At 42.3% G+C, this 27,162-nt stretch overlaps 1 protein-coding gene across 1 annotated transcript in view; it reads left to right on the forward strand.

Moving 5' to 3' along the window:
• The window catches only part of UNC5D (unc-5 netrin receptor D), a 545,977-nt gene extending 520,648 nt beyond the window's left edge, over positions 1-25,329 (forward strand). The window contains exons 15-17 of the mRNA XM_047092087.1: positions 5,057-5,221; positions 11,602-11,780; positions 25,125-25,329. Coding sequence (XP_046948043.1) covers positions 5,057-5,221; positions 11,602-11,780; positions 25,125-25,329 — 549 coding nt within the window. The remainder of the gene's footprint in view (positions 1-5,056; positions 5,222-11,601; positions 11,781-25,124) is intronic.
• The last annotated feature ends 1,833 nt before the right edge of the window (positions 25,330-27,162 follow it).

Consider the following 27,162-nt stretch of genomic DNA (forward strand, 5'->3'; position numbering starts at 1 on the left):
GCCCCTCTGTGTACTCTTTCAGGACATTCAGGGCAATTAGAGCATCTCGTGGCTCCAAACAACTTTTTGGGGGCACATTCCCTATGGCAATAGGTTTTCTGTGAATAAATGTATTGTTTATGATGTTCTGAGACCTAGGTGTTTCTGTATCTGGGAAAGCAGTATTCAAAGTTTCCAGTCCAGATTGAACTTTAGGGCACTGTTACAAATCCTGATAGTCCTGTAAACTCCTCTGTACTAACCTTTGTAGGCTTAAAGGCAGCATTCCACTGGATCTAATGCAAGTGGCTCAGTCCAAAGTAACTATCAAGTTTAATGTTTAGAGATAAAAAATCAGATGAAAGAACCATCATCTTGCACGAGCACTTAAACAGTAATTCCAACACCAGGGATGCCACGGGGAGCCCAGGGCAGGAAAGGCATGGGGGTGCTAAGAGCCTGTGGACCTCAGAGGATACAACAGGGCCAGCCAAAGCCAAAGGGCATTGGCTCACAAGGAAACCCAACACGCTTTACTGCCAGGATGGGTTGGATTGCCCGGACGTTGGGAACTCGGATAAATATTTGCCTTCTGTAATTGACCATAATTTGCAAGAGTCTTGGAAGGCTGAGAAATAATTTAATTTTCTCTGCACCAAGAGGTTTGCCACTGAGTTTTCATTTCCACTCCATTTTACTTACCCACAAATGGCTTTCTGCTCCATTCCTTTTTTTTCTCCCCCCTCACCACCTCAGCCTCCAGTTTTCTTGCCCCTGCCATCATCACTGAAATCCCCTTGCTTATGTGAATACATATTGTGCTGGTCTTAACGGCCATGCTGTGTTTGCTCCAGGCATCAGATGTCAGCACTTTGGGGAGGGTGTGTGTTCATCCTGCTTGAACCTCATGTAGAACATGATGTGTACTGACAAACTTGGCGTGGATGATAGAGAATGGCTTTTCATTAGGGCTTAGTGGATGGGAACTAACCAAGAGCTATTACGGAGGCAGAAAATCTCACTCTTCCTGACATCACTTATAGGTCTCTCCTTCAACTGGTAAATCTCCCTGTCATCTTCTGCCATCTCCCAACTCAGCACGTGGAAGACCACTGGGCTTCCTCTCCTCCTTTCTCTAACTTCAAGCCAGGAATCTGAGAAGCGACATATTCCAATTGGTACCCAATGCCTACTCTCATAAGAAACCTTACTTTCTTCTTCTCAGAAAGGTAGAGTTTACCAAGTATTTTCAGGCCTGGGAGATACACACTGCCTAGAATATTTGCCCTATCGGACATCAATCAACTGCATGAGAAATGTTTTTAGAACAGTGTGAATTGAGGTTGGATCCAGAGCTGTGTGAGGAGACCCTGTGTATAGGCAGACCAACTAGCTTTGAAATCTTGTTGGGTTAGATTCTGGAGGATTACATTTAATGAAATACTGTACTACAACTCTTATTGCCCATGAGGCCAGCTGTGATGGCTCCAGGAAGGCTACATGAGTTCTTAGGAGAGCTGGTTACAGCAGCACCCATTGACTTTGATCCAAAGGAAAGATTCTAGTCTTCCCCCTGCAAAAATACCAGTATCCCTTCTCTTCTTCTCAGGTTTTTGAGACTTGACCCCAGTGAGAGATATGCTGTCGTCCCCTCCACAGATTTAGCAGACCTCGTCTAGGAGGTCAATAACTCTGCTCTCAATCGGTTAGCAGGACCTAGGTGCTACTTAATCACACATTCCGCTATTTCTTGCTGACTGTAGGGTACAGAAGCTGCAATAAACAGTATACAATATTTTTTTTAATCCTACAAAACACAAAGTCAGGCTTTCACCTCCCTAGGATAAAAGCAGCTGTCTCTTCAGCATGCTTTGTGTCTTGGGCAACCCAGTGTCTGTCTCCTGCTAGGATGTGATTTACATTCTCTCCATCTGCTAGGAACCTAATTATAATGGGAATCAAAATGAAAACATTTCCGGAATTCTTTAAACACCCATAACTTTGCTACACTTGGTCCTCCCATATTACTTGCGACAACATTCCTCTTAGCTCAGTGAGCATCTTGATAGTTTTTTTTTAAATAAATAAATAAAAGCAAAGATGATTGCCCTGAAAACACACTAATTTCATTACTTCTAATTCCATTACTTTGAAATGTTCTGTCGAGCACTACTGGCAGTGGCTACTTGAGCCAACAATTAAATATATATATATTATTTTTGATACAGTCTTAAAATCAGGTTTTTAAAATGTTTTCACTGTGTGCAGTGGAACGTAAAGAGAAAAGAGAGGATTTTGTGTGTGTGCTGAGTCTCATGTCTCTCTGCGAGGAAAGATGATCTCTACAAGTGGGCATTATTCTATTACCTTTCTTGCAATGTTTACTGGAGAAAATATAAGAAATGTAGCAAATGATACCAGAGAGGACACTTTTCAGTAATAAATGGTCAGTGCCGTTGTTGTTGTTTAGGAAGGTAAGCATTATCAAGTGTTCAAATCCACTGCAGAAAATGCAGGGGTGGGGGGGAGGCAGTTTAAGAGCAGGACCTTGAATTCAGCTCTGTCTGGCCCTGAAGCCCAACAACTTTTACTATGCTGTAACTACTCAAATTTCAGTTTAAAAAACCAAAAACCTTCTTAGTGTTCTTAATTAGGCAAAAGCACCTATTAACCACAGAGCCCCGTGTTATAGTTACTTTCATGAAAGGGGACGGTGCAAAGTAACTCTATAAAAAGTGTACTGATTTGAAGCAGAGTCCATTTGAGGGCTATTGAAATGAAATGGGACCGTAGATAATGGACGCCCTTGAGACTGTTTAATATGGCGGACATCAGGGGGCCATACAGGGCCCCCATGCAAAGGATTCTTGTAATGAAAGCAGAGTTCCCAGGCGATCTGGTAACGCTAGTGTCCCCCACTCGTGATTAGAGGTAAAAAAGATACTGCAATGCTATTTCCTGAAGAACGCCAATCCGCTGCTTCCTGTTTCCCTCTATGGTCAAGCCCTAACCCCCTCATTAGCTCAGTATGGTGGAGACTGAAGGCAGGAGACTGGGGAGTGGGTCACTACAGTTAGCTCTAATGAGGAGAGATGAGGATCCTTAATGGGGATAGGAAAATTGGAGAAGGACAACGACAGTGAATGGTGATAGTCAGTTTTGAAGATAGTAAAGGCCAAATAAAATGATTTGTAGTGACGAAGAGTATAATGTCGGTGATGGATAATAATGAGATAAATTCCAGACACGTAGCTCTTGCGAGTTCTCCACAGAGAGGTGGCAGTGGGCATCTGTGAGCACACAGGACCTTGAAGAGTTCAGGAAGCAGACACAGAAGTATGGGAGGCTGAGATACGAAGTAAGCGTTGCCCACAGTTTACAAAATGGAAGAAGCCTTAGGAGGAGAAGCACGAAAAGAGTTGGGTTGAACAAGAAGAAATGGTAGAACTTGTAAATACGTATCATTATTTCTTTTATCTGGTGTGGGATTTGGTGCAGGTGAAAAGTCACTTTCGCATGTTGTTGGGAAAATGACTTCCTCCAAAGATTGCCAGGGGCCTCCCCAACTGGACCTTCTCTCAGTCCTTGTCTCTGCTTCTTGAGACAAAACCCCACTGCCTCTCCCTTGGCTCAGGATGAAGAACAAAGGAAACAAAGCCACAAAGCCCTTATGCTTCTTGCCGGGATTTGTGGTAGGGGTTAGTGCGCGACTTTCTTCTCTCAGACTGCCCCAAGCGAGCCCTCTGCTCTTCGAGTGGGCAAAAATCAAAGCCCGCCCCTCCTTGCTGGTTCCCCCAGGAAGCATCCCAAATCCAGATCCGTGAGACTTCTAGCAGAGAAAATTAGGAACCAGTGTGCACATCAGAGCTCACAAAAAACGAGCTCAAAGTTCCTCAAAGTGAGCAAATTGAATTTTAATCATGGCCCCTGGTCTTATAATCCGTGATGGCTTCATCACCAGTCACACTAAAGAGTATCAAATGTCCAAACTTGAGACATCTTTTGCCACCCGTCAGTGTCAATATTGGAAGAAATTATATTAATAGCAGCAGGTGAAAAGCACATTCATGAGATGAGAAAAAGAAAAAGATGGAGACGAACGTTATCAGAGGCTGGGCCTCTGTGCTCATTGCCAAGAATCTCAGCTTGATTTGAGTAGGAAGGAGAGACCTTTTAGATAAAGAATATCAACGACTGACCTCTGCTTCGCATTATTGTAAAGCCACGTGCCTGAGCAGCACTGGCTAGCACTGGCAAGTAAGGGGTCAGGGGGAAAGGGTGGTGTATGTAGATTTTATTATGTTCCCCCTCATTTAGTAAAAATTGCTTTTGCCACACTCAATTATCTGTAGGTCCCATGACAGTAGAGAATGAACCTCGTTTTTTACTGTTTATCTTCTACAGCGTCTGGTCATTAGCGGGCACTATACACATAATTGTTGGCAGTTGAATTGTGTGAATGAGGAGTTGGCAAACAAGACTGCTGTGGGCAGCCCAGTGTGTTTGTGTCTCTCTCTGGGATGTGTGTCTGTGTGTATGTGATTGGCATTGGGTGAAATTCTTTTGCTGGTTACATTAGCAGTATTGTGGCCTGTTTATACAGTTGTATGAGTTTGTGGTGTTGGGGTAAGTTCTGATCGGTCTGTTCTTTAGTATAATGTTCATTAAAGTGAAAAGCTATCATCCTACTCCAGGCTTAGGGAGAAGGATGGACCACTGGAGTCTTCTAAAGAATGTTTTTTTTTTCTTCTTTTTTTTTTAGTGGAAAAACATGAGGATTAATTTTTGATAGTATTCTCATTGTGTGTGTCACCAAATGAAATCTGAGTGCTTGCGCTGTGGTTTTGGAATTCAAATGTTATCAATTGGAATTGACATTAATTACTTTTTGTGCTGCTTGGCATATGCTGGAACATTATTTCTACAACAATTCCACCAAAGTCGCTTAGGCAATTATCTCTGCTGCAATCACTGTCATCATCCTCATAATTATCGCTCTTAAGTCTCTCCTATTCACCAGCCATCTCGGCCGGGCTCTGCATGCCACTCGACTCTTCTTCCCCCCTTTTCCCCGCAGGAGGTACCGTTCTCCCGCGTGTGGTGCAGTAACCAACAGCCCCTGCACTGTGCCTTCTCCCTGGAGCGCTACACACCCACCACCACCCAGCTGTCCTGCAAAATCTGCATCCGGCAGCTCAAAGGCCATGAACAGATCCTCCAAGTGCAAACATCAATCCTAGAGGTGAGTCCTCGGTCTGCACGACCACTTGACTCCATTTCTTTTTTTTTTTTTTTTTTATATGAAGTTTATTGACAAATTGGTTTCCATACAACACCCAGTGCTCATCCCAAAAGGTGCCTTCCTCAATACCCATCACCCACCCGCCCCTCCCTCCCATCCCCCATCAACCCTCAGTTTGTTCTCAGTTTTTAACAGTCTCTTATGCTTTGGCTCTCTCCCACTCTAACGTCCTTTTTTTTTTTTTTACCTTCCCCTCCCCCATGGGTTCCTGTTAAGTTTCTCAGGATCCACATAAGAGTGAAACCATATGGTATCTGTCTTTCTCTGTATGGCTTATTTCACTTAGCATCACACTCTCCAGTTCCATCCACATTGCTACAAAAGGCCATATTTCATTTTTTCTCATTGCCACGTAGTATTCATAGGGGCACTTGTACCCCAATGTTCATAGCAGCACTCTTGACTCCATTTCTAAAGGACAGTAAGAGTAATGCGCCTGTTTCAATCGTGCTACATAGGTTGTAAAAGAGCTTCCAAATGCACTCGCTCTTAATCCTCATTACCGACCAGGGCAAATAAACTTTTTCTCAGGCTCAGGAGTGAGCTGAGCTCCCCGATGAGCGAAACAACTCAACGCGTCAGAGCTTCGGCTCTGTGGAGACACTTTTGGGGAAAGAACTGCTACAGGGCTTTTTATACACAAAACCACAAACAATCTAATCGTCCACTGCGGGCCTGGACCAGAGAGTCATCATTGGCTGATGGTACGTTATGGCAGATACATACCATGAAGAAGCACAAGGTCACCACTGGGTGGTTTTTCTGCTGGTTCTCACTAGTCTTCCAGAAGTCATCTTCAGGGGATTGGTTCCCTACTGCCTTACAGTTTTTCACATCCTCCAGGTTCAGGGTTCTGCAGAGCCCCATTTCCATTAAATCTAGATTCATCGATGCTATAACATACGACAGAGTCGATAGAAGTTTCTTTCTACAAAGTAAGGCAATGGAACTGCAGAGAGGGAAAGGGTATTGTCCAAGGTCGTGTCACTGTTGAAGGGCAGAGTTAGAATGGGAGTCAGGGGGGCATTCACTTGGGAGTTTTTGCACAAAGACACCTGATGTCTGCCATGGCTCTGATTTACCTAAATCACTGAATGGCTTCGTGGCTGTAGACTTGGGCTTCTAGAGTAGACACCGGCATTCCCTCCTGAATGGTTGTTTGAGGGGAGAGGGAGAGAGTAGCTGAGATGCAGAATGAAGGGAGACATGGAATGCTTTTCTGAGCAACTCTTAAGATAATCCCTGGCTAGTGGAGACGAGCACATTCTATTGTTCAGCAGTAGAATATGTACATATGTGTGTGTGTGTACAGACACAGATATGTATAAATATATACATAATATATATTTATTCATTCGGGCTTGGCAAAAGGCGTAATAAGTTTTATATACGTACAACTCAATTTCGTAGCCTTACACAATCATCACTTCTCTCCATTCTCATTTTAATTCATTGTTTACGCAAGATGAGTCTTGCTAATTCCCCAAATAGGTTTTCTGAAGAGTGGATGGCTTTCCAAAGGATTGCACCTCAAAATTGATAGCTGTCTTAACTGACATGTTTGTACAGTATTTGCATTCATTATTGCCAATTAGCATTATGTGCTAAAGCAGTTTTGATGGGAAAGGTAGATCCAGAAAGGTAGGATAGGATATTTTTAGAGTCTCTTTCTTGAACAGTCATGGCATCTTGAACATAATACATTTCAAAGTAAAATGAAAAATTTTAGGAAAGTTTTAACATAAACACAAAAGGAAAGCCCAAGCAGATTTTCCTTCTCATATTCAGAAGCAAGTGTGAAAAGACAGGACATGAAGATGCCTCTGATGCAAATTGCCCTAAACGTCTATTCACAGGTCAATGAAACAATTCCACGTTTAAGGGGCTTTTATTCTTTAAGGCGCTCACAATATTGTAGACCAACTTCTGCTATTACAGGAAATCTTTATGTAAAAGGAATGTGATAGGCTCCATACATCATGGTACCTCTGCTCCTTGCTTAAACAAATTTTTGGAGTGCAAAGTGCATGGAAGGAAAGTGAGCTAATAAACACAATCATGCCCTTTACTCTCCATCTCCTTGTCTAATGCTTCGCAAGCTTACAATCACTTTGCAATGCCTTGAAAAAGACGACATCGCAGTATCTCTTGATAATAAGAGGCCAGCCTCAGAAAAATACTTAGTCACCGTTGGGCTACCACCATCCGTTCTGTATATGCCTTTTAGAAGCTTTATTACCCTTTTGGTCTTGGAAGGATCACATTATTAATCACTTCAAGTGTTACTGCTTGCATTTGGCCCAGCACATCCCCATCTCTTTGTAATAAACCATAGTTCTTAGGCAAATCTGTTATTTTCTGTGTCAGAAGAAAATTAAGAACTTTTGAGGGGCGCCTGGGTGGCTCAGTCGGTTAAGCGTCCGACTTCAGCTCAGGTCACGATCTCACGGTCCGTGAGTTCGAGCCCCGCGTCATGCTCTGGGCTGATGGCTCAGAGCCTGGAGCCTGCTTCCGATTCTGTGTCTCCCTCTCTCCCTGCCCCTCCCCAGTTCATGCTCTGTCTCTGTCCCAAAAATAAATAAATGTTTAAAAAAAGTTAAAAAAAAAAAAGAAGAAAATTAAGAACTTTTGAAAGCTGCTGTATGTCAGGTACCATTTCATGTGCTTTCACATATAACCACCCTAACTCTGTGTGGATTAAATACCATACTATCACAATTCGACATGATGTAACATTCTCAGAGAGGTCAACCTTCTTGTCCAAGATGATAAAATGAATAATGGGGAGCCAGAGTTCCCAACGGAGATACCTGCCTTCAAGGTCAAAGTCTGGATTTCCATACTAGACTACTTCAGGATCTCAGTCAAGGAAGTCTAATTTAGCAGTCCTGAGTGTGGGCCCTGTCCATAACGTAAGCCTTTGTTTTAGTGGCCTTAGGCACTAGTGACAAAAATGACACCATTAAAATTTTATCTTTAAGTATGCAAGTAGGTGAAAATTGGGAAGTTCTTTCCTCAAGACTGTAGAAGGATGGCATGGGCTGGAATAAGTGATCATTTGATAAGTCTTCAAGAACAGAATAGATTTCTCACATGACAGTCCTCCTGCAAAGAAGGGTCTTGAGCGAACGATCACTCATGATCCTTCTAACCCTAGAATTGTTTCACTCTTGGCAGAAGCATACGTCTGGTCATAGATCCAGTTGAATACAAAGCATCCCCTTCTCCCTAAAAATGTCTTGGATTTTTGTGACAGATGGTCCCAGAAAAAAAAGAAGATACATAAAGTGCTACAAAATCGGGATTACCTACGGTGGAGACAAGATACATTCTAGACATGACCCTCTGTTGATCGGGGAGGTGGGAATAATAGATCAGGTGTTAAAGTGCATATTTTATAACCTCTAGGCCAAAGGTGCTTTTAATAAGCTAGTGATTAGGTGCTTTTAAGAAACTAGTAACTAGGGTTTTGTTGATTAAAAATAGCAATATTAACAATAATAAGGAAATAAATATTTTGAAGCTTTCAATAGATACCTGAATTTTTTTTTTTTTAATCATCTGCCCTTCATCCCCCAAAACAAATCCCTGCATATTTAAGCACAGGGCCCTCAGCATCTTCCTAACTTTAATGGATGTCCTAGTGTCTGTTTCATGGGTTTAACAATGGAGGTAATTTAACAGGAGAGGTAAAAGAGATACGTATATACGTGTATCATGATCTGTAAAATATTTATTTTAAATATCTAAATCAGCGCAATGATTATCCTCTTTGAAGGCCTGTGGTTCTTAGTGTTCAGCCTCATATCCATCATATTCTTCCATGCCTCTCATGTAAATGGCTTTCCACATGAATATAATCATTCATGCCATTCTCAGATTTAAAAATTATTTCAGTGATCAAGATAATGTATTTTTTTTCTGTTCTTTAGAGTGCCCATTATTGGGTCAATCTGTAGAAGCAGGTTGATTTTCTTTAAATGTAACCTCACTGAATTACCTAACAAGGATCACCAACTGATTAGTCTGTAAAAGCAGTAGTATCACCGATCTAAAAATTGGGGACTGGAGCAAAATAATTTTACTAAACGTGAAGAGAAGGAAGGAATCGCTAAGTAATTTACTACATCCTTCCTTATTGATGGAATAATATTGAAGAATACCATTTGGGGGAGAGAAAGAACTTATATGGGAACTTACAATTTTCCCTTCAAGCAATTCTCTTATCTTTCTTCCAAAAGTGGTGGAAGGTTGGGGGATGATTTTTCTGTTACAAAATAGACATAATACTTGGAATTTCTCGTTGATTTACAACTCCCCAGCTAGCCAAGTAGCAGCCGCTTATCTCAGATGTGCAGAGCATGGAAATCTGCTGTTCCTTTGCATATTTAATTTAAACAATCAGAAAATGTGATGTATCTACAGGATTCTTATTACGTGGCCCAGATGTCTTTTAGAACGCACCGTAAATGTTACATAAAGTGTCATCCTTGTGCATGGCAAATATTGAAATTTGGAAACTTTACGAGAGAAAGGGGGGCCCACTTATTAAAGTGTAGGAAAGAGAAAAAAGCCTGAAGAGTCAGTCTTCTGTAACATTTTTTCGCTTTGCAGTCATAACCACCTCTGTCCTGAAGACTATGTATCAGGGTGGCCTTTCCCCTGCCAACAGTAACGTCAGAGCTTGGTCAGCTTGATCAACTCAATGAGGCCATAAAAGCTCCCCAAAGCCCATTCTATTGCAGTCCTTTGTCATGGACACATACAGTGTTTTCAGTTTTCATTGGCAAGCCACATTTTCACATGTTAACACTGTTTGATGCCCTTTCCCAGTGACAGCTACCATGTTATCTTGCATAGAATCCCTTTTTTTTTTCCTCTCTAGTTTCTACCATCTTTTTTAAGGACATCAGCCTGCCTTCAGTCAGGAAATTTAAGGAAACTATTTTTACTTGATTTACATTTTTAAAGGCTAAAAGAAATTTTACAAACCATGATTCAAAATGATGTTCCTCATAACCTCTTTTGTTCAGTAAGAAGCCTGAGTTGGTTCATTTTATAACCGTCCAACATATCAGAAAAGAATCACTCATTTTGCCTAAAATAACTAGTTACCCACTCAATTTCTTTTCAATCAATGACTACTCATCCTTCAAGGCCAACCCAAATGTCTCCTCCAGGAAGCTGTCAGGAATGAGGTACACACTTTCTTGCCGGCTATTGGACTGGGGTCACTCTCAGCTTCTAGGGGGTGCCCTCAGGTCCTCACCCCATGTCCTACTCTATAGGCATTTCACAGCCTGACTATTTGCTTTCCTCCAGGCCAGCAGGAGAGATGCCTCCAGATAAGAGCTGCTTCTCTCTTCTAAGGGCCACCTGATTAGGTCAGGCCCACCCAGAAAAAAATACCTCTTGCTCAGGATGTAGTCAACTGATTAGAGACCTTAATTACATCTGTAGAATCCCTTGTGTCTTGTAACACATCATAATCACAGGCGTGATTCAGTTAGATACTTTTCAGGTTTTAAAATTCTGTTGGTTCATATAAATTTATCAGCAGCTATTGCAATCTGCTGGATGTCTGCATGGTCTCATGTTGGATACGATTGCTGGTATGTATGGAAATAACCAGTCCTCATCAGAGAGCTCTAAATCAGAAGCGGGTTGGGCAGACAGCAGGCAGAAGCTTTCCAGCCGGCACCAGTCCTCAGGCTAGTCTAGACCTCATCACTGACCACGTGTTACCAAAGCAATGTCATTCTGAAACAAGACCAAAATATTTACTATGGAATCACACTTCTCGACTCAGACGGGCAACACAAACTTTGAGATGATCAATATACAATCAGTTCCCCTTTGTAGCTTTCGTGACAGGTACCTGCCCAGCTAGCTCCTTTGATTAGCCCGTTCATCTTAGGTCAGCTCTGTCAAAGAGTCATTCCTTACATTGAATTAAAATCTGTCACTTGGGGGCTTCTTCCTACTGATTCTAGATATATCTCTGAGAGACAAAGGAAAAAAAGAAAAGAAAAAAAGGTTTAATTCTGCTGTCACCTGACATCTCTTTGGATGTAGAAGGCTGATGATTATGACTCCCCTGATTGGAAGCCACATTGTAAATCTCCAGTACGTGATTCACCAGGCTACTAGAGAAGTTATTTACAGTTTTAGAAGAAAGGGGAACGTGTCAGTGTATTTTATAGAGCCCATCACTATAGGCAAGCATTTTGTGCATGGTGTTAATAGATTTTCATAAAAAAGTAACGGTATCGATCAGTCATGCTTCCATTCAGACCTGACCATGCTTTCTTTGTTTGTAGAGCGAAAGAGAAACCATCACTTTCTTTGCACAAGAGGACAGCACTTTCCCTGCACAGACTGGCCCCAAAGCCTTCAAAATTCCCTACTCCATCAGACAGCGGATTTGTGCTACATTCGATACCCCTAATGCCAAAGGCAAGGACTGGCAGATGTTAGCACAGAAAAACAGCATCAACAGGTAATCGGGGGCAACTTCTGAAAGAGGATGTCACTGAGAGTTTTGAAAAACAAAGTGGGTTGGGTGTATCCATGCAGTTTCCAGGCCCTGATTTCTTTGTAGATTCCTCTGGTCGTATTTCATGTGAGGCCTGCCTTCATATGTGGGGAAAGAACAACAACAGGACACTGTGTGGCATTTCCTTCCACCCACTCTGCCTTGAGGGACACAATAGAAAAGTCTTAACTTTGGTCCTGGTCCCGTCTTTAGGTTGGCTAACTGGCCACCCACATGGGGTACAGACTCTGTCTTCTTGGTGCTTGTGGGAGATCCCAGCACAGTCTTGAACCAGTGGTCTAGAAACAAAGAAAGCTTCTCACACCTCCCATCATCAGGTCACCTTAAGCGTTACGTACGTAACCCTTAACGGGGACATGCCAGCCTGAAAAGCGGGTGCCTCAGTATTAAACGTTTGAGGATGATAGCTCCCAGATCGGAAGGCAGAGGACTTAAAACGAGCAGGTTGCCCAGGCACATGAATGTGGCCTGCTGCTTCACCAGACCCTCGACTCTGTGCTAACCTTGTGGGTGACAGCAGAGCAGTAGAGGGTAGGGCTTTATTAGTTGCGATGAGAAGGAGCAAGAGTGATGCCATTCCTATGAGCACTGATGGGCGGGCAGCTTTGGCTCAGCTTGAAAGATAACCAACAGGGAGAGGGCAATACCTCTCTCTCTCCCCAATCACTCCTCTCTCCCCCCACCGCCCCTCCGGCCCCAGAATGAATAGAAAACAGACCAAGTTTTGCCAGAACCATCTTCTTTCTCTTTTCCTCTGGTACTTTTTTTTTTCTTTTGAGACAAAGCCTTCCTTTCTTACTGTTTGGCTTGCTCTGTCATTTCCATGGTTTGTTCTTTATTTTCACAGCCATCCTACCTGACTTTCTTCTCTGAAAGGGAGGTAGGTGTCTGCCAAGAAATGACAGAGTGCCACTCCCCAGTTTAAAAGGGATCCAGAATCCAAGAAGGGGGGACCCAACTAGAAAGCAGTCAGGCTGAGAGAGGAAAATCAAGAGAGGAGGCATTGCTGCTAAAAGAAAACGGAATTTGCAGAGACAGGCAAGCCCGGAAAGAATAGATACATTCTTGAAAGTCGTATATTGAAAATGAAAGAATACAGAAACGTATGAGTGTACAGGGAAGAAAAAAATTAGGTTGAATATTTCCCAGCAATTTTGACAAAGGAGGAGATGTCACACTTATAACCCATGCACACCATGACTATGTCAAGCTCACTTTCTGATCAACACAGGGACAAGAATGAAAAACCAGCCCAGAGAACAGAATTTGGTTCACAAAGAAAAAAAGGGGGGACATGGGCCTTGGACCCGCAGGGTATCCCTGGTTCTATAACCTGTACCAATCTGCCAAAGCACACCGCTTAGCAGCCCTGTTCCTTTTTCTGCAAATGCAGATCATACAGTTTGAACTATATCAATTCCCTAATCCATTCTGAACATAAGAGTTGATGATTTTTACTTTCTTAATTTTGATATATATAATTTTAAAGTTTGTATTTTTTATATTGAGAAAAGGAGAGCGAGCACGAAGAGGGGAGAGGCAGAGAGAGAGGGAGACAGAGAATCCCAAGCAGGCTCCGCGCTGTCAGCACAGAGCCCGATGCAGGGCTCGAACTCATGAACCATGAGATCACTAGCTGCGCTGAAATCAAGAGTCGGATGCTTAACCGACTGATCCACCCAGGCACCCCAAGAATTGATGACTTTTAATTCACCATTCACATGAAAATAATTGCCACAAAATATCTATGATGCTGTCATTCGTTTGCTGAATATGCACATGTTCCATTTCATGTTACTCTCCACTTATAGGATACCTACGAGAGGTACAGAGAGTGCCCCAAAGTCATCAGTCTGGGCCCTTCCACAGTAGGGAAAATGCATTTCAAAATGGGAGACTGAGGTAAACAACCTTTTGTGTCTGGGCTCTAATGAGCAGGAAGTGGCCGCACAGGGGCACTGCCCCTCCGGTGTCCAGGATCATCCAGTGTGAACACCGGGTGTGCCTGTTTCCTTGCTCTGGGTATGCCCTAAGAGCCCTTCTCCAGGAAAGCCTAAATTTCCTTGACATAGGGGTACCTGGGTGGCTCAGTCAGTTGGGCGTCCAGCTTCAGCTCAGGTCATGATCTCGCGGTCCGTGAGTTCGAGTTCCGCGTCGGGCTCTGTGCTGACCGCTCGGAGCCTGGAGCCTGCTTTGGATTCTGTGTCTGCCTCTCTCTCTGACCCTCCCCCGCTCACACTCTGTCTTGCTCTCTCTCTCAAAAATAAATAAACATTAAAAAATAATAAATTTCCTTGACATAAGGAATACAAATAGCCTACTTTATGGAAAGTTTCTAACACGGTGACCAGAAAAGGTTGGTTTTCAATCAGTGTCACTTTTTGCAGTTTTCACTAATAGCAAATTAGGATGGCATGGGTCGATATAATTTACTATCTTTACATCTTCTTTGGTGAATATATTCAACTTCAGTGAATGGCATGTCCTGCCTACCTCTTTACTCTCAAGCTTAACCTTCCAAAAATTGGTCTAACTATGGAATGAGAATGGTTTAAATTGAGAATCAGCAAAACTTTATTCTGCTAAAGAACCAGAGAGCAAATAGTTTAGGCCATATAGGGTCTGTTGTAATTACTCAGCACCGTTTGGCTCTGCTTCTGCAGTGAGAATCAGCCAGAGAAAATACGTGCAACACAGCTATGCTGATTTGTCTAACAAACTTCATTTATAAAAACAGGCAACCTAACGGAGTTTGCTCACCTCTTATTTAAGTAAATCTGCTCTCATTTAGTAAAACTTCTATAGGATCCTGTCGCTTCAGTCAGAGCAACACCTGGAGATGAGGCTTCTCAGCTCAGTCAGCTCAGCAACCAAGTTTGAGGGGAGCGAGAGGGGGCAGACACAGCATAGAATCTTCTTCTGCAGACTGGTTGGTTCCAGCAGAAAGGCCACCAACATATTCACAGAAGCAGAATAAAGAAAAGACTACTGAAAATCACCTTGTACCATGTTATTAGCTCATTCTCACTTTGCAGAAATCGTCAAGTTCCTTTTAGGTTTTCATTATTATACCAAAAAATATAGCTTCTCCTACGTGGGAAGAAATCTACGTGACAGAGAGGAACGGGATTTTCAGATGTCATTTGTCACAACTTCCTGCTGCATAATGCCAAGTCACTGGCCTCTCTTAGGGTTGCAAACAATATAGCATGGAACTGATCATTAACGTGTGTTAAAACACAAAAATCTGATATTGTCAATATGTGCCAGTATCACTGAGAGCTGTCCCATAGCACACAGACTTTCTGTTAGAGAATTCACCGTCCTTGATCTTGTGACAGCACTTTTTACCTGACTCTCCCCCTCCTTTCAGCTTCCAGAAGTATCGAAAAGCTAGCAAAGCAGTCGCCCTCAAATCATGAAAGAAACGTTTTCAAAGGGAGGGGAGGGAGACATTCGCTTTTATTTTATTGCCAGTGAAAATGCTCTTGTACCCTCCTTTTGCTAAAATGCAAATGTCACTGATGATAATCTGCCTTTTTGCCAAACAAGTTTCTACTTTGATCTGAATGGGGGGTGGGGGGGAAGACTGGGAATATAAAGTGAAAGGCTTAGCAATCGCCGAGAATGGGAGAAATGTCAGTAGTGTGTGCTATGAGGCAGCAACACAGGTGGCCTTGCGACTTGCCTGGCATACGGATCACGCTAAATAAGCCACACCGCCGAGCAAAGAATGTCAGAGATAAAAGTTGCAATTACAGATTCTGTGAGCAAACTTTGACGATTACTCAGGGTCCATACTCGCTGCATTTCAAAGCTGAGGTGGCACATTTGTTCTCTACGTTCAGCTGCAGTAACCCTGTGCTTCAGGGCTCTTGGCCCCCTGGGATGGCTAGGTGGGTAGCACGGCGAAATGGAGAATTGGTCACAGGAAAGGAAGTAGACGGTGGGCAGAATCGCTGAACAGATGCCGAACAGATCAGTATCGGAAACTAGCTGCTTCAGCCAGAAGTATCCTCCTGTGTCTAAACTTCGGTAGCACTTTGTATTGTCACAATGCTTTTTAAAAATTTTTTAAAAATATTAGACAGTGAGCAAGAGCATGCACGAGTGGGGGAGGGGCAGAGAGAGAGGGAGAGGGAGACAGAGAATCCGAAGCAGGCTCTGCATGGGGCTCAAACCCACGAACCATGACATCATGACCTGAACTGAAATCAGATGCTCAACCGACTGAGCCACCCAGATACCCCTGTAACCACACTTTTTTTTTTTTTTTTTTATAAGTTACAGTTAAACCCACCAAGACCATACTGTCTACTTAGGGGAAACTCAGTAATCCTTCCTTGAATGAAGGACATGAACTTCTTCATCGGATACTAAGTATACTTGACCTCAGAAACTTCCTTCCTAATGAACAGACTTGACAGGAATAAGAATGGGTCTCAAAGGAAGACAGTTTGCACGGCTGATGTGAGGGAGGATTCCTGTCTTTTCCCTCAGCTCTGCAGCAGTAGCTGAAATTCTACCATTAGATCATTCGTCTTTAAGGCCTCATGATTTTCATATTCCAGAAACTCTTGTGAAAACATAGCCAGCTTGACCATGTTGCTATGGGAACAGATGCTGGATAAAGTGCAGGAGACACGAGAGTGTGAGCGGAGAGGAGGCAGGCGAGATGGAAGAAAGGGTGCCAAGATGGAGAGAAGCACATAATTACACCTTATTAACGGTTTTTCATAGTAGTACACAGCTGAATCTTGAGCAACACAGTTGAACCCTTGAACTGCGCAGGCTTGCTTATATAGGATTTTTTTTCAGTAAATACAGTCTAGTGCTATGAATGTATTTTCTCTTCCTTAGGATTTTCTTAATAACGTTTTCTTTTCTCTAGCTGACTTCATTATAAGAATAGTCTAATGAACGTTAACATTCAAAGTATGTGTTAACTCACTGTTTATATGTTATCAGTAAGGCTTCTCGTCTACAGTAGGCTATTGGTAGTTGAGTTTTAGGGGAGTCAAAATTATACTGGATTTTCGACTGTGGGGGGGGCGACTAACTCCCCACATTTTTCAAGGGTCAACTAAAACATATTTCTCATGCAGAGGTTAGAAGAGTTCATCTGGAATGTTAACGTTCATGGGTGACGGTGTAGCAATTGTGAGCAAATGAAATTCCTCAAACCTCATGGCTGATAAGCAGTGCTATATAACTAGTTTTTCCACCAGGACATCTAATGAGAAACAGAATCTTCTCATATTGAGGTCATCTCCTTTTATTCCTCTGTCCACCCGTTTAATTGGATGCACAGGAACAGTGAAATGGCCAGAGGGCAGTGCAAAAGGACAGACGAAGGTCGCAGAGCAGCTTCCTAATCTATCTTGGAATAACTGTTGAGAATTCACTACAAGTAGAACAGTCACAGTGCCAGCTGCCACTTGGGGTGAGGGGAGAAGAGAACAAAATCCATACGGGATGCCTGCTTCACAGGCAGGCCACTGAGGATGGCCACGCAGTGACCATTGAGACTAGATGTTCTCATTCCTGTGGTTCGGGATTTACTTTGATGAAACCAAACTCAGCTTTCTTGGTTCTGCAGGCTAGAGGCTAGCAAACACATCTTGACCTTCGAGTAATAAAAATGGATGTGAGGGGTGCCTGGGTGGCTCGGTCGGTTAAGTACCCACCTCTTGAGACCCACTCAGGTTATGGTCTCACGGTCATGAGATCGAGCCCAGCATCGGGTTCTGCGCTGAGCATGGAGCCTGAGATTCTCTGTGTCCCTCTGCCCCTCCCTTGTGCGCATGCTCTCTCTCTCAAAAAAAAATTTAAAAATAATGAAAATGAATGGATGTGAGGCTGTCATTTCCAAAAAATCACCTGTAGGACTCTTCCAAGGAAAGTGAATATATAGGGGGATAGCATTACACAGGTCCTTGGAGGCAAGAGATGGTGAGCCAAATCAGATTTTTCTGATTCTGGCCCAGGAGACTTCTGCAGGGTCTGAACTGTGAAGAGCCCTTACAGTGAAGCCAGAAGGACCCAACACAGCAAAGTGGTGGATGTTTGGGCTTCATTCCACGGAGGTCAATGACTCATGAAGATGCCCACTAATATGAAGCTGAAGCAGACAACCTGGGACCAGTGTAGCCATGAACAAGCTGTATATGGTTTATAAGTGGCAGGTGTTCATCCTAAAGGCAATATGGAAAAGAAACTTCTCAGGTCCCTCCCAGAGAACCAAAGCCACGCTCCCTATAGCCCCAGGGGTTGGTGATAAGGGCACTGCATTCCTTCTTAGGCAAGTGGCGAGTTTGTGCTGGTGCTCTGAAGGAATAGGCTCTCCTCCTTTCTGCTAATAGAGTTTTCAGAAAAGATGACCATGCCAAGGCCCCTTTATAGCCTCAGTAATCCAGTTCATAAGAGCGGTCTCAAACAGCACTGAAAAATCTTGGCAGCATCAGTATGCCTGAAGATGATGTTTTCATCATTTGAGAAAATTAAATTCTACAAAGAATTTTAACCCAATTCATTAGAGTATCCTTTAGGGATTAACCGTTTCTTTTCAATGATTTGTGAAGCGTCATTGAAACACATATTGAGTATTACCATAAAGAGAGAAGTGTAAATATTTCACTCTTCCCTCATCCGGCATTAGCGCAGTGGTCTTTCCTCTCGAAACAAATGGTGGTCATTCTCCTTCACCCTCAGGATGCTTAAAATGGCTCAGGGTTATCGAGTGCGGAAAATCAGTTTAAATGAGACCCATTTTTCCTTGATATATCCCAATGTAAAGAAAACTAGAAATGTGATTTGGTAGTTTTCATGGCCTTTCACTTCCAAACATGACACACTGTCATAGACAATTTCATCCTGTCAGGAATGAAACTGGAGAATCAAAACCAGGGTCTGCAACTGGCCTGAATCTCGTTGGGCAGCTCACTGGTGGCCCCGAGAACTCCAGGTCTTTAAATGTTTGGCAAAGAAGGAAAGAAAGATCCTTGCCATTCCCCCTTCAAGAACCAGGTAACAGAACTGGCAGAAGGAAACCCCAAGAGGAATTTCAGAATTTCATCGTCAGATTAATGGCCCTAAAAGAATTGATGCACCAGTCTGAGGGCAAGACAGAGTGGAACTCAGTATATTGGTTTGTTGGTTTTAATTGCCTGTATCCTGTCCTCGTGGGTTTCCCCTGACAATTTCCCTTTTTTTTTGAAGGCACAGGGGGCAATAGACAGAGGTTTCATCATGGCGTCCATCTTTTACTTATTCTTGGAAAAGGAAACACCCACTTGCTTTATCCTGAAAGCTGCTTTGCTGTTTGTTGAGTACCCACTGAGGCTGAAGTTTGGGGATGAGAGCTCGATAGATGAGACAAATGCTTGTGTGGTGCCCAATTACTGCCGTTCAGTGTGAATGGCTTTGCTATTTGCATTGAAAGAACCATATGGAGGGTTGGTTTTGGTCACATAAGAGGCTTTCATTAAATGAGACAATTAGGATGATAGCATGGTTATTAATATTTTTTCATTAGGACTGTGTTTCAATTCCCTCCTTGGCACTAGCAGTAGGATTCTACGCTGTTCCTGTAATGATGGTTCCCAATTTATTATAGGCAGCTTAACTTAGTTTTCACTTTTTGTACTACAAGCCCACTTGGAAAGAAAGATTTATTTTTAAAGTTTTTTTTTTTAAGTTTATTTATTTCTTTTGAGAGAAAGTGAGCAAGTGAGTGAGGGGCAGGGGGGAGTTGCAGGGGTGGAGAGAAAGGGAGAGAGAGAGAATCCCAAGCAGGCTCCCTACCATCAGCAGAGAACCCAACGTGGGGCCCGAACCCATGAACCGTGAGATCATGACCTGAGCCGAAACCAAGAGTTGGGCATTTAACCGACTGAGCCATCCAGGCATCCCAATACTTTTAAAATAGGCTTTTAAAAGCTAAAAACCGTCAGTTGACTTAGATGTAAATGGCAAGTTTGTAGAATATAAACCTATTTGGTGCCCTCTTGTTACAGGTGCATTTGCCCCCTTCTGCTTAAAAAGGTGTTGGGTGAAATCCTAAATTCTGAATGCATTCACGGCATGCACCTGGTATGAGATGTCTTCTGTGCTAAAGACATTAAGCGGCAGCAGCTCTAATGTGGTCCCCAACTATATTTCAGTAGGAAATCCATTCACAAGAAGAGCTTACAGCTTGCAGATAGGTAGATCGGCCCCATGGTAGCAGGATTCTGAGAAACTGAAAGTTTGTCATCTGCAGTTCAGAATGAAAGGGCCACACACAGATAGAAGAACACCGAGCCAGGCCAACTCCAGCATCAGTACAGTTTGCCCTTCAGTGCGTTTCCCCAGGGCTAAGATTGAGCCTCAGACACTCACCTCCCTCTATTACTGTTATCTTTTTGCTAACTGATTGAAGATTTAGAGGTTACTATTCCCAAAGACATTTACATTTGAATGCTGCTTTCAAGTACTAAAGAAAAGGTGGTATCTCTAAATTCATACCAAATGGATGCCTAGCCACTTTTCCTTTTCAAAAAACTAGCCCAAGGTATAATAGTGTATAAAGACATTGGAGGGCAGAATTTTAGCAGGGGCCCTTAATTCTTCCCCAAAAGAAGAAAACAGAAGGCACGAGTCACTATTTCCAGAAATCCTCAAATTTAACCTAATTTCCATTATTAGTTTAACATGGTCATGAGTTTGAAGATGTGTTTTGAAAACTGGGATTCTGTGTAAAAATTCAGTTTTTGACTGTATACATCAATCACTATGGGTCGGCCTGTGTCTAGCTAGTGAAATTGCTAAGATAGATTCATGCTCCCAATTCTCTCCTGGCTTCCACATAAAGCATGGGATTCTAATTGGGGATAAGGGATGGGAACAGCAAAGTCTTAGAAAGATGAAATTAATCATGGTAATAAACTAATTGCCCCCCCCCAACCGGGAACTCAGGTACATAGTAGGCATATAGGCTCAACAAAACAAAATTGAATTTCATAAGCCATTACTACTCAATGAACTTGCATGGATAAACTTATCCGGCTGTCTCAGCATGAGTTTTTTGTAGTTTCTCTCTGCTCTTTTCGGTGGGAGTTTCGACAGAAAAGATAAAGTCATTGAATCTACAAGGCTTAGGACAAATGAACTGACCTGAAGACATAGAAAGATTCTAAAGTAAATTCCTAAAATTTAGAGAGCAATCTCACCTGCATAGTAGGCAGCATCTTTAGGACACCACAACATTTTTTTTTTAATTTTTTTTCAAAATTACCTCAGTCTATCAAAATTCAAAAAGGCTACCACAAAAGGTCACCCAAAGTTCAGAGCATAAAAAAGTAACAATTGGAAACATCTGAGACCAGCATAATAAACGTTCACTTCTGTAAACAGTTTTCAAAGGGAAAGTAAAAACATTGTTTTATTTTGAGGCATCCACCTAAATTCAGGGCTACCACTTTACTACTTTTGCTAAATATTCTGGTTTCAAAGACACTCACAAAATTACTTAATACCAACTGTTGCTATGAACTCTGTTCTCTGGTATTAATATTATTCCCTAAATTGTGTGTGAATTTACCTACTGGTGTCCAAATGTACCGCCATTATGAAGACAAATGGGTCACACAGACTGGGATCCGAATAATTGCAAAAGGGCAGTATGGAAAAAACCCAATAGATGCATGGTATACCAACTTTCAAAACAAAACAAACAAACAAAAAACCAGTGCGTTTGCACATATGTAAATAGTTAAAATAACCCGCCTATCTTTGAGTAACAGCCTACTGCATTGGGACTTTAGGGTCTTTTATATCTAACTGTTCCCGGTGTAGACCGGGAAATGCAACTTAATGGGAGGTCTGTTTATCACAAAGCTAACTGAATCACTTTTAATAAGACTGGTACCATCCTGCATGTACCTACTAAGATTTAGTGGAATTTGAGATTTGTGTGTGTTAGGATGAATGTGCTTGCATAGAGAATAAATCTGAGCGACGCTTTGGAGAGCACCTTTCACTTGTTATAATATGTTCAGAGACCTGTGCCAAGTGAAAGTTGTATTTCTGCCTCTTTTGACTACTCGGCTTCCTGTAGCCCCGGGTGTCTACCCTACAAATCAGGACATGTGAGGACCAAATGGCCGGCAGGAGTCCTTCTCCAGCTCTGCCCCTGGTCCTCTAGGCAGGTAGAACACCTTCCCACTCCCACCCCCACCACAGATTCATGGAAATTTTTAATATTGTGTTAGGACAAAGATTTATCCCAACCTCCAAAACACATTCTGCATGCCTCTCCCAAAATTTCACTATTGCATTTTTATAGCCGGGTCTTCCTGTCAGGTCTTAAAATGTCAAAGGTCCCTGAACATTTACTGAGCACAAAGCTCTCAAAGTGCTTGAGGCAGGATGTGTGACTTGTGGTTTCAATGACTTTGGCACTCTGGATGCTTATTTTCAAATGCAGCACAAAACAAAAACTTCAGTCCAATCTTCTCTCAAAGAGCTACTGGAAATCTAGCTTATGGCGTAAAACATAGGACAGGGATCAGCACTATGGCCTAACGGCCAAATTTGGCCCACCACCTGCTTGCCTATAGCCCAGGAGCTAGAATGGTTTCAGGATTTTGAAATGGTCAGGAAAAAATTTTTTTAAAAATCAAAAGAAGAGGAATATTGTGTGATATGTGAAAACTGCAGGACATTCACATTTTAGGGTCTCTCGAAAAAGTTTTATTGCAACACAGCCATGCTCATTCATATGTATCGTCTGTGGCTGCTTTCACACCACCATAGTAAAGTCGGGTAGCTGCTTTAGGGACCATGTGTGGCCCTTAAAGTCAAAGAGATTTACCATCTGGTCTTTACAGAAACATTGGTCAACCCCTGGTATCGAATAAAGCTTAATTTGGGGGTAATAGGATCACAAGATTCTAGTCTGTCCCACAGGACACTGGTCCATTGTTTTTCAAGGGAAACTACAAACTATAAATAAGCCCTCAATAGGATGATAAAAAATCTGTCCTTTTGTTGTTGTTCTTGCTGTTCTTTCTCTTTTTGAAACAACATTGGAGAGAAATTTACCCGTTCCAGAAACAAATGTATGTTTATGGTCATCAGTCTCAAAAAGGACATGGGAAGAGTTTGTCACACAAGCCCGCCCAAGAGTTCACTCACACTTAGTCTCTCAGTTTGCCTTCTTCTCCGCTAGTCCTCCAGTTCATGTTCTGCCTGAATGTTGGGAGGGGTGTACCAATTTACTTCCAGACCTGGAGACATAGCAGCTTTCTCTGCAAACACTGGCCCATGACCAGGTAGAAGGGACAGTATTCAAAACAAAGTTCTTAAACAAGAGGAACTGGGATCCCTTCAACTACCCATGCAGAGTTTGGTTTGCCATTTCTATTAGTGCAGAAATAACTATATTTGAAGAAGAAACCAGAGAGAATAGTTTTAAGCTGGCCTTCTCCCTTTCTCAATTAAGGATTCAGATGTAGTAGAAAGTATATATAGCACCCCGATAAAATAATGCCACGTGGCAACCAACTAGCTTTAAGCAGTCCCTTAAGATCTTTGAGTAGCCCTTTATTCACTCGGAATTACTGGATGTGTGTGTGGTGCTTGTAAATGGTAATGTGCCCTTAAAAGCTGGTCTTCTCTTCCAAGTGCTCTTAGCTACATGAGTCCACTTTGTGATTATATGCTGAATGTGGTGATGGAAAATTGTGCCATCCTCAAAACTGGCAATTCGTGGTTGACTCTCAAAAATCTGTTCAACTTATCAAAATTTCTCCAGAGGTGACATTTCTATCTGTGCTGTAAAAGTGCCTACGAAAAACTGTGACCTTTAATCTTTTGTGTTGTCTTAGTCTTCGCCATAGCAAAGTCATTGTCCAAAAGGTTACCATTTGTTTTCACTGGAGATCTCATGTCACTTGGAAAAAGCTCATAGCAATCAATTACTCAGACAATGGATATTGAGTAAACACCTGTCATCGTATTAGGATAAGGACTGTCACAGAATCAGAAGATTATCAGCTATGATCCTCTCTCTTCAGGTGTCCGTAATCATGCTGGGTAGTCAAAACTCACATGAAATATATCAGCACTTTGTTCATATGAAAATTTAAGCACAGTGACAGAATTCAGAGAAGAAATAAAGCATTTTGAGCAGAGTAGAGAAGTGAACCAGGCATTGCAGGGGTGTAAGATTTTGATAAACAGAGAGTAAAGACAGGAAGTGGGTATTCCAAATGGAGAGAATCGATTGAATAAAAGCAAGAAGCAAAGTATTACCTAAGTCAGCATTAATGGCTCAGAGGGCAAAGGAAGATTGAATAAAAATATATATTGCCGTACCTAGGTGGGGCCAGACAGAGGAAGGCATCGAAAACAAGGAGAGTAATACCTGGTCATTGAAAAAATAGAATTCAGGATATATTAGAAACTTTACAGGCATAAAGATCTACAAGGATTTTGCTGTGATTCAGGCAAAAAATGATAGAGCATCAATTACATATACATAGCATGAATGTAGAGGAAATGTGAGCTGATGTGTATGTCAAAAAGAAAGCAACAATATAAAGGGAAGAGTCAAAAATAAATGTCCTGGTGTGAGAGATTAGAAGGACATTTGTAATTACTAGGATACCTGTTATAGTTTAAAAGGGGCCCAATTCGGAGGCATGGAGAGGATACCAATTTCTGATGCATTGAGTTTGAGGAGGTGGAGAGATAGCTAATCCAGGCACTCTCAAGGTCATTTGGAGATCTGTAACTAGCTGACATTAACCTGTAAGATTGGAGGTGCCAATTTAAACACTGTCTGCTTGGAGTTGATAACTACTCCACTTAGTATATGAGCTCACCTCGGAAAGAAAGAAGAAATCAAAGATAAAACCTTGACAGTCCTCTGTTTACCAAGGGAGAGATAAAGGGGTCAGATATTTTGGAAAATAGGAATGAGTTATGTCATTGTGTAACTTAATGAATGAACTTTTTCAAGCAGGTGGTCAAGAGGGAAAAACACACACACACACGCACGCACGCACGCACACACACACCCGTCCAGGGAGGTGAGGACCTGGGAGATAAGAAGGTCATTGGCAACATTCCACAGTTGAGCTTTCAGGTTCAGTGCCTCCAGACCTGCCATAGTGGAGCCTCCTATTCCTATTGTAGTAATATCCATTGCAATTCATTTTTAATTCCCTTATAGTGATTTTTATTTGTTCCTTTATTTCTATTTTCATTTTTTGTTATTCTTTTTGTTTCTTCAAATCTGTCTAGGAATTTATCTTATTTTGCTACACAAAGTAGTCCATCCGCTGTCATTTTGAACCTGTGGGAAGCTCGTCATCAGCACGATGGTGATCTTGACTCCCTGGCCTGTGCCCTTGAAGAGATTGGGCGGACACACACGAAACTCTCAAACATTACAGAATCCCAACTCGATGAAGCCGACTTCAACTACAGCAGGCAAAATGGACTCTAGTCCACTATCGTTCATGAGACAGTGACGGCCAGCTTCGGGACATTTGCTTTAAATGGGAAAGAGGCAGCTTTCGGCCCAGTGGCACTTGGGGAATTCAGCCTTCATTTACACTCAGTGAGAATCCCTGGTTGAAGAAACTGCATTCTATATAGGTGTACTATGTTAATAGGGAGAAGTACAAGCTCTCTTAAATATAAGAGGGCTCTACTGTCTCGTCTGAATCCACACTCGGGTTAACACTTTATGAACTTTCTCAGATTTGGAGTGGCGAGAATAAAAGTGAGGGCACAGCTAGATAAAAGGGACTGTGGAAAAAGATGAGCTACAATAAAGCTGGGAAGGTAGAGATTGAATAGTGCATGTTTTGAAGCAGGTTTTTAATGACGTGCCCCAAAGGGCCAGCTGATTCTGGTACCAGATTGCCAGGGTTCTCTACCAACTGGCATCTGTGATGTCAGCAATCATTGTAACATTGGCTTTTAGAAGTGAAACGGGGTTGCCAACCCATTTATTTGTAGGACTTCAATAACGTCGAGGAGGGCATTTAGAATTTAGAATCTGAGTACATCACACCAGCACCAGTTCCCCATTTATCCTAGCCACTTAGTGGAAACAAGACCAGAAGGTAAGATAGACCACAAACTAGTTCTTGCCATGACCACCTTCATTTTCTCCCAGAGACAAATCTACCCACATTCCCCCCCCCTTCCTTACCCATTACATAGGAGTGGTTTCAAGGAGCATAACTAAACTGCTCAATATGGAAACTTATGTCTTCTAAGTCAACGAAGCAGAGCTGTCTCTCTTCCCAGCTAAGCCTCTCAAATTGCAGAGTGCTGTTAGAACACGACATATTACATGGATTTGGAGGGGAGGTCAAATTGAGCCCAAGGAAATACATGAACTACAGATGCCACACGCCTTTGAGAAGCTGTCACTCTGGGATGGAGGATGAAGGTGTTGACTCAGTTGCCCAACATTGATATAAGGGGCTGAGGGGTTCTGCTACACTTTTCAATCCAGGTTCTTGAAACTTTCTAGTCTGTTATCACAATATCTCCCCATAGGGCTATAGGCCATCCTTTGCCTCTCCGAAAATCAGCAGATAGTCTTTGGTCTAAATGATAGGGGTCAGTAGACCTGAGGAATATGTCGACCACAATGTCCCAGAAACCACATGCGTTGTTCAGGAAGTTTCAACACCTGGTTGCTCAGCCTTACCAAGTAGGCTTTTTCTACAAGACCATTAACACAGGACTATTGCTTTCAGATTCTTTTTTGAAAAAAAGAAGCAATGGTATTGTGGAAAACTGAAGTCCACAGATAATTCGTGACCCCCCCATCTTAATATGACTCCATCTTTTATACTATTAAATCATTTTGATAAGGTGTCCTGGTAGACTAAAGATGAACAGATCTGTTTCTGCTCTGGTTGATGTTTTAATTAGCTGTCCACAATCAGGACAAGCAAGGTCAAGGACCTAGATCAACCACGGGGCTGATCAGCTACTTAGAAGTTGGCTTCATTAGAATAAAAATAGGGAAATTAGGGACTACTTGGCAGTGGGATATGGTCATTTAAAAAAAAAAAACGTTTTTATAAGTCCCATGTAGGAAGAAAAAATGTAAATCCCCACCGAAGTAAAAAAGAACTAGAGATAGGTGGAATTTATGATACCATGGGTAAGGCATTAAGAACTCTTAAATGTGTTAGCCATGTTCTCTAACTAACGTGGTATATACAGTCCCCTGTATTGGATGAAAGGCTTTGCTACATGAAATCCAAAAGCATCTTTCTTTTCTCAGGAACCAAAGGCATCTTATACAGAAGGA

The sequence above is a fragment of the Lynx rufus genome, unplaced genomic scaffold, assembly GCF_022079265.1.
Source record: "Lynx rufus isolate CCGP_SWC_20201006 ecotype Redwood Valley unplaced genomic scaffold, mLynRuf1.p SCAF_3, whole genome shotgun sequence".
NCBI lineage: Eukaryota > Metazoa > Chordata > Mammalia > Carnivora > Felidae > Lynx > Lynx rufus.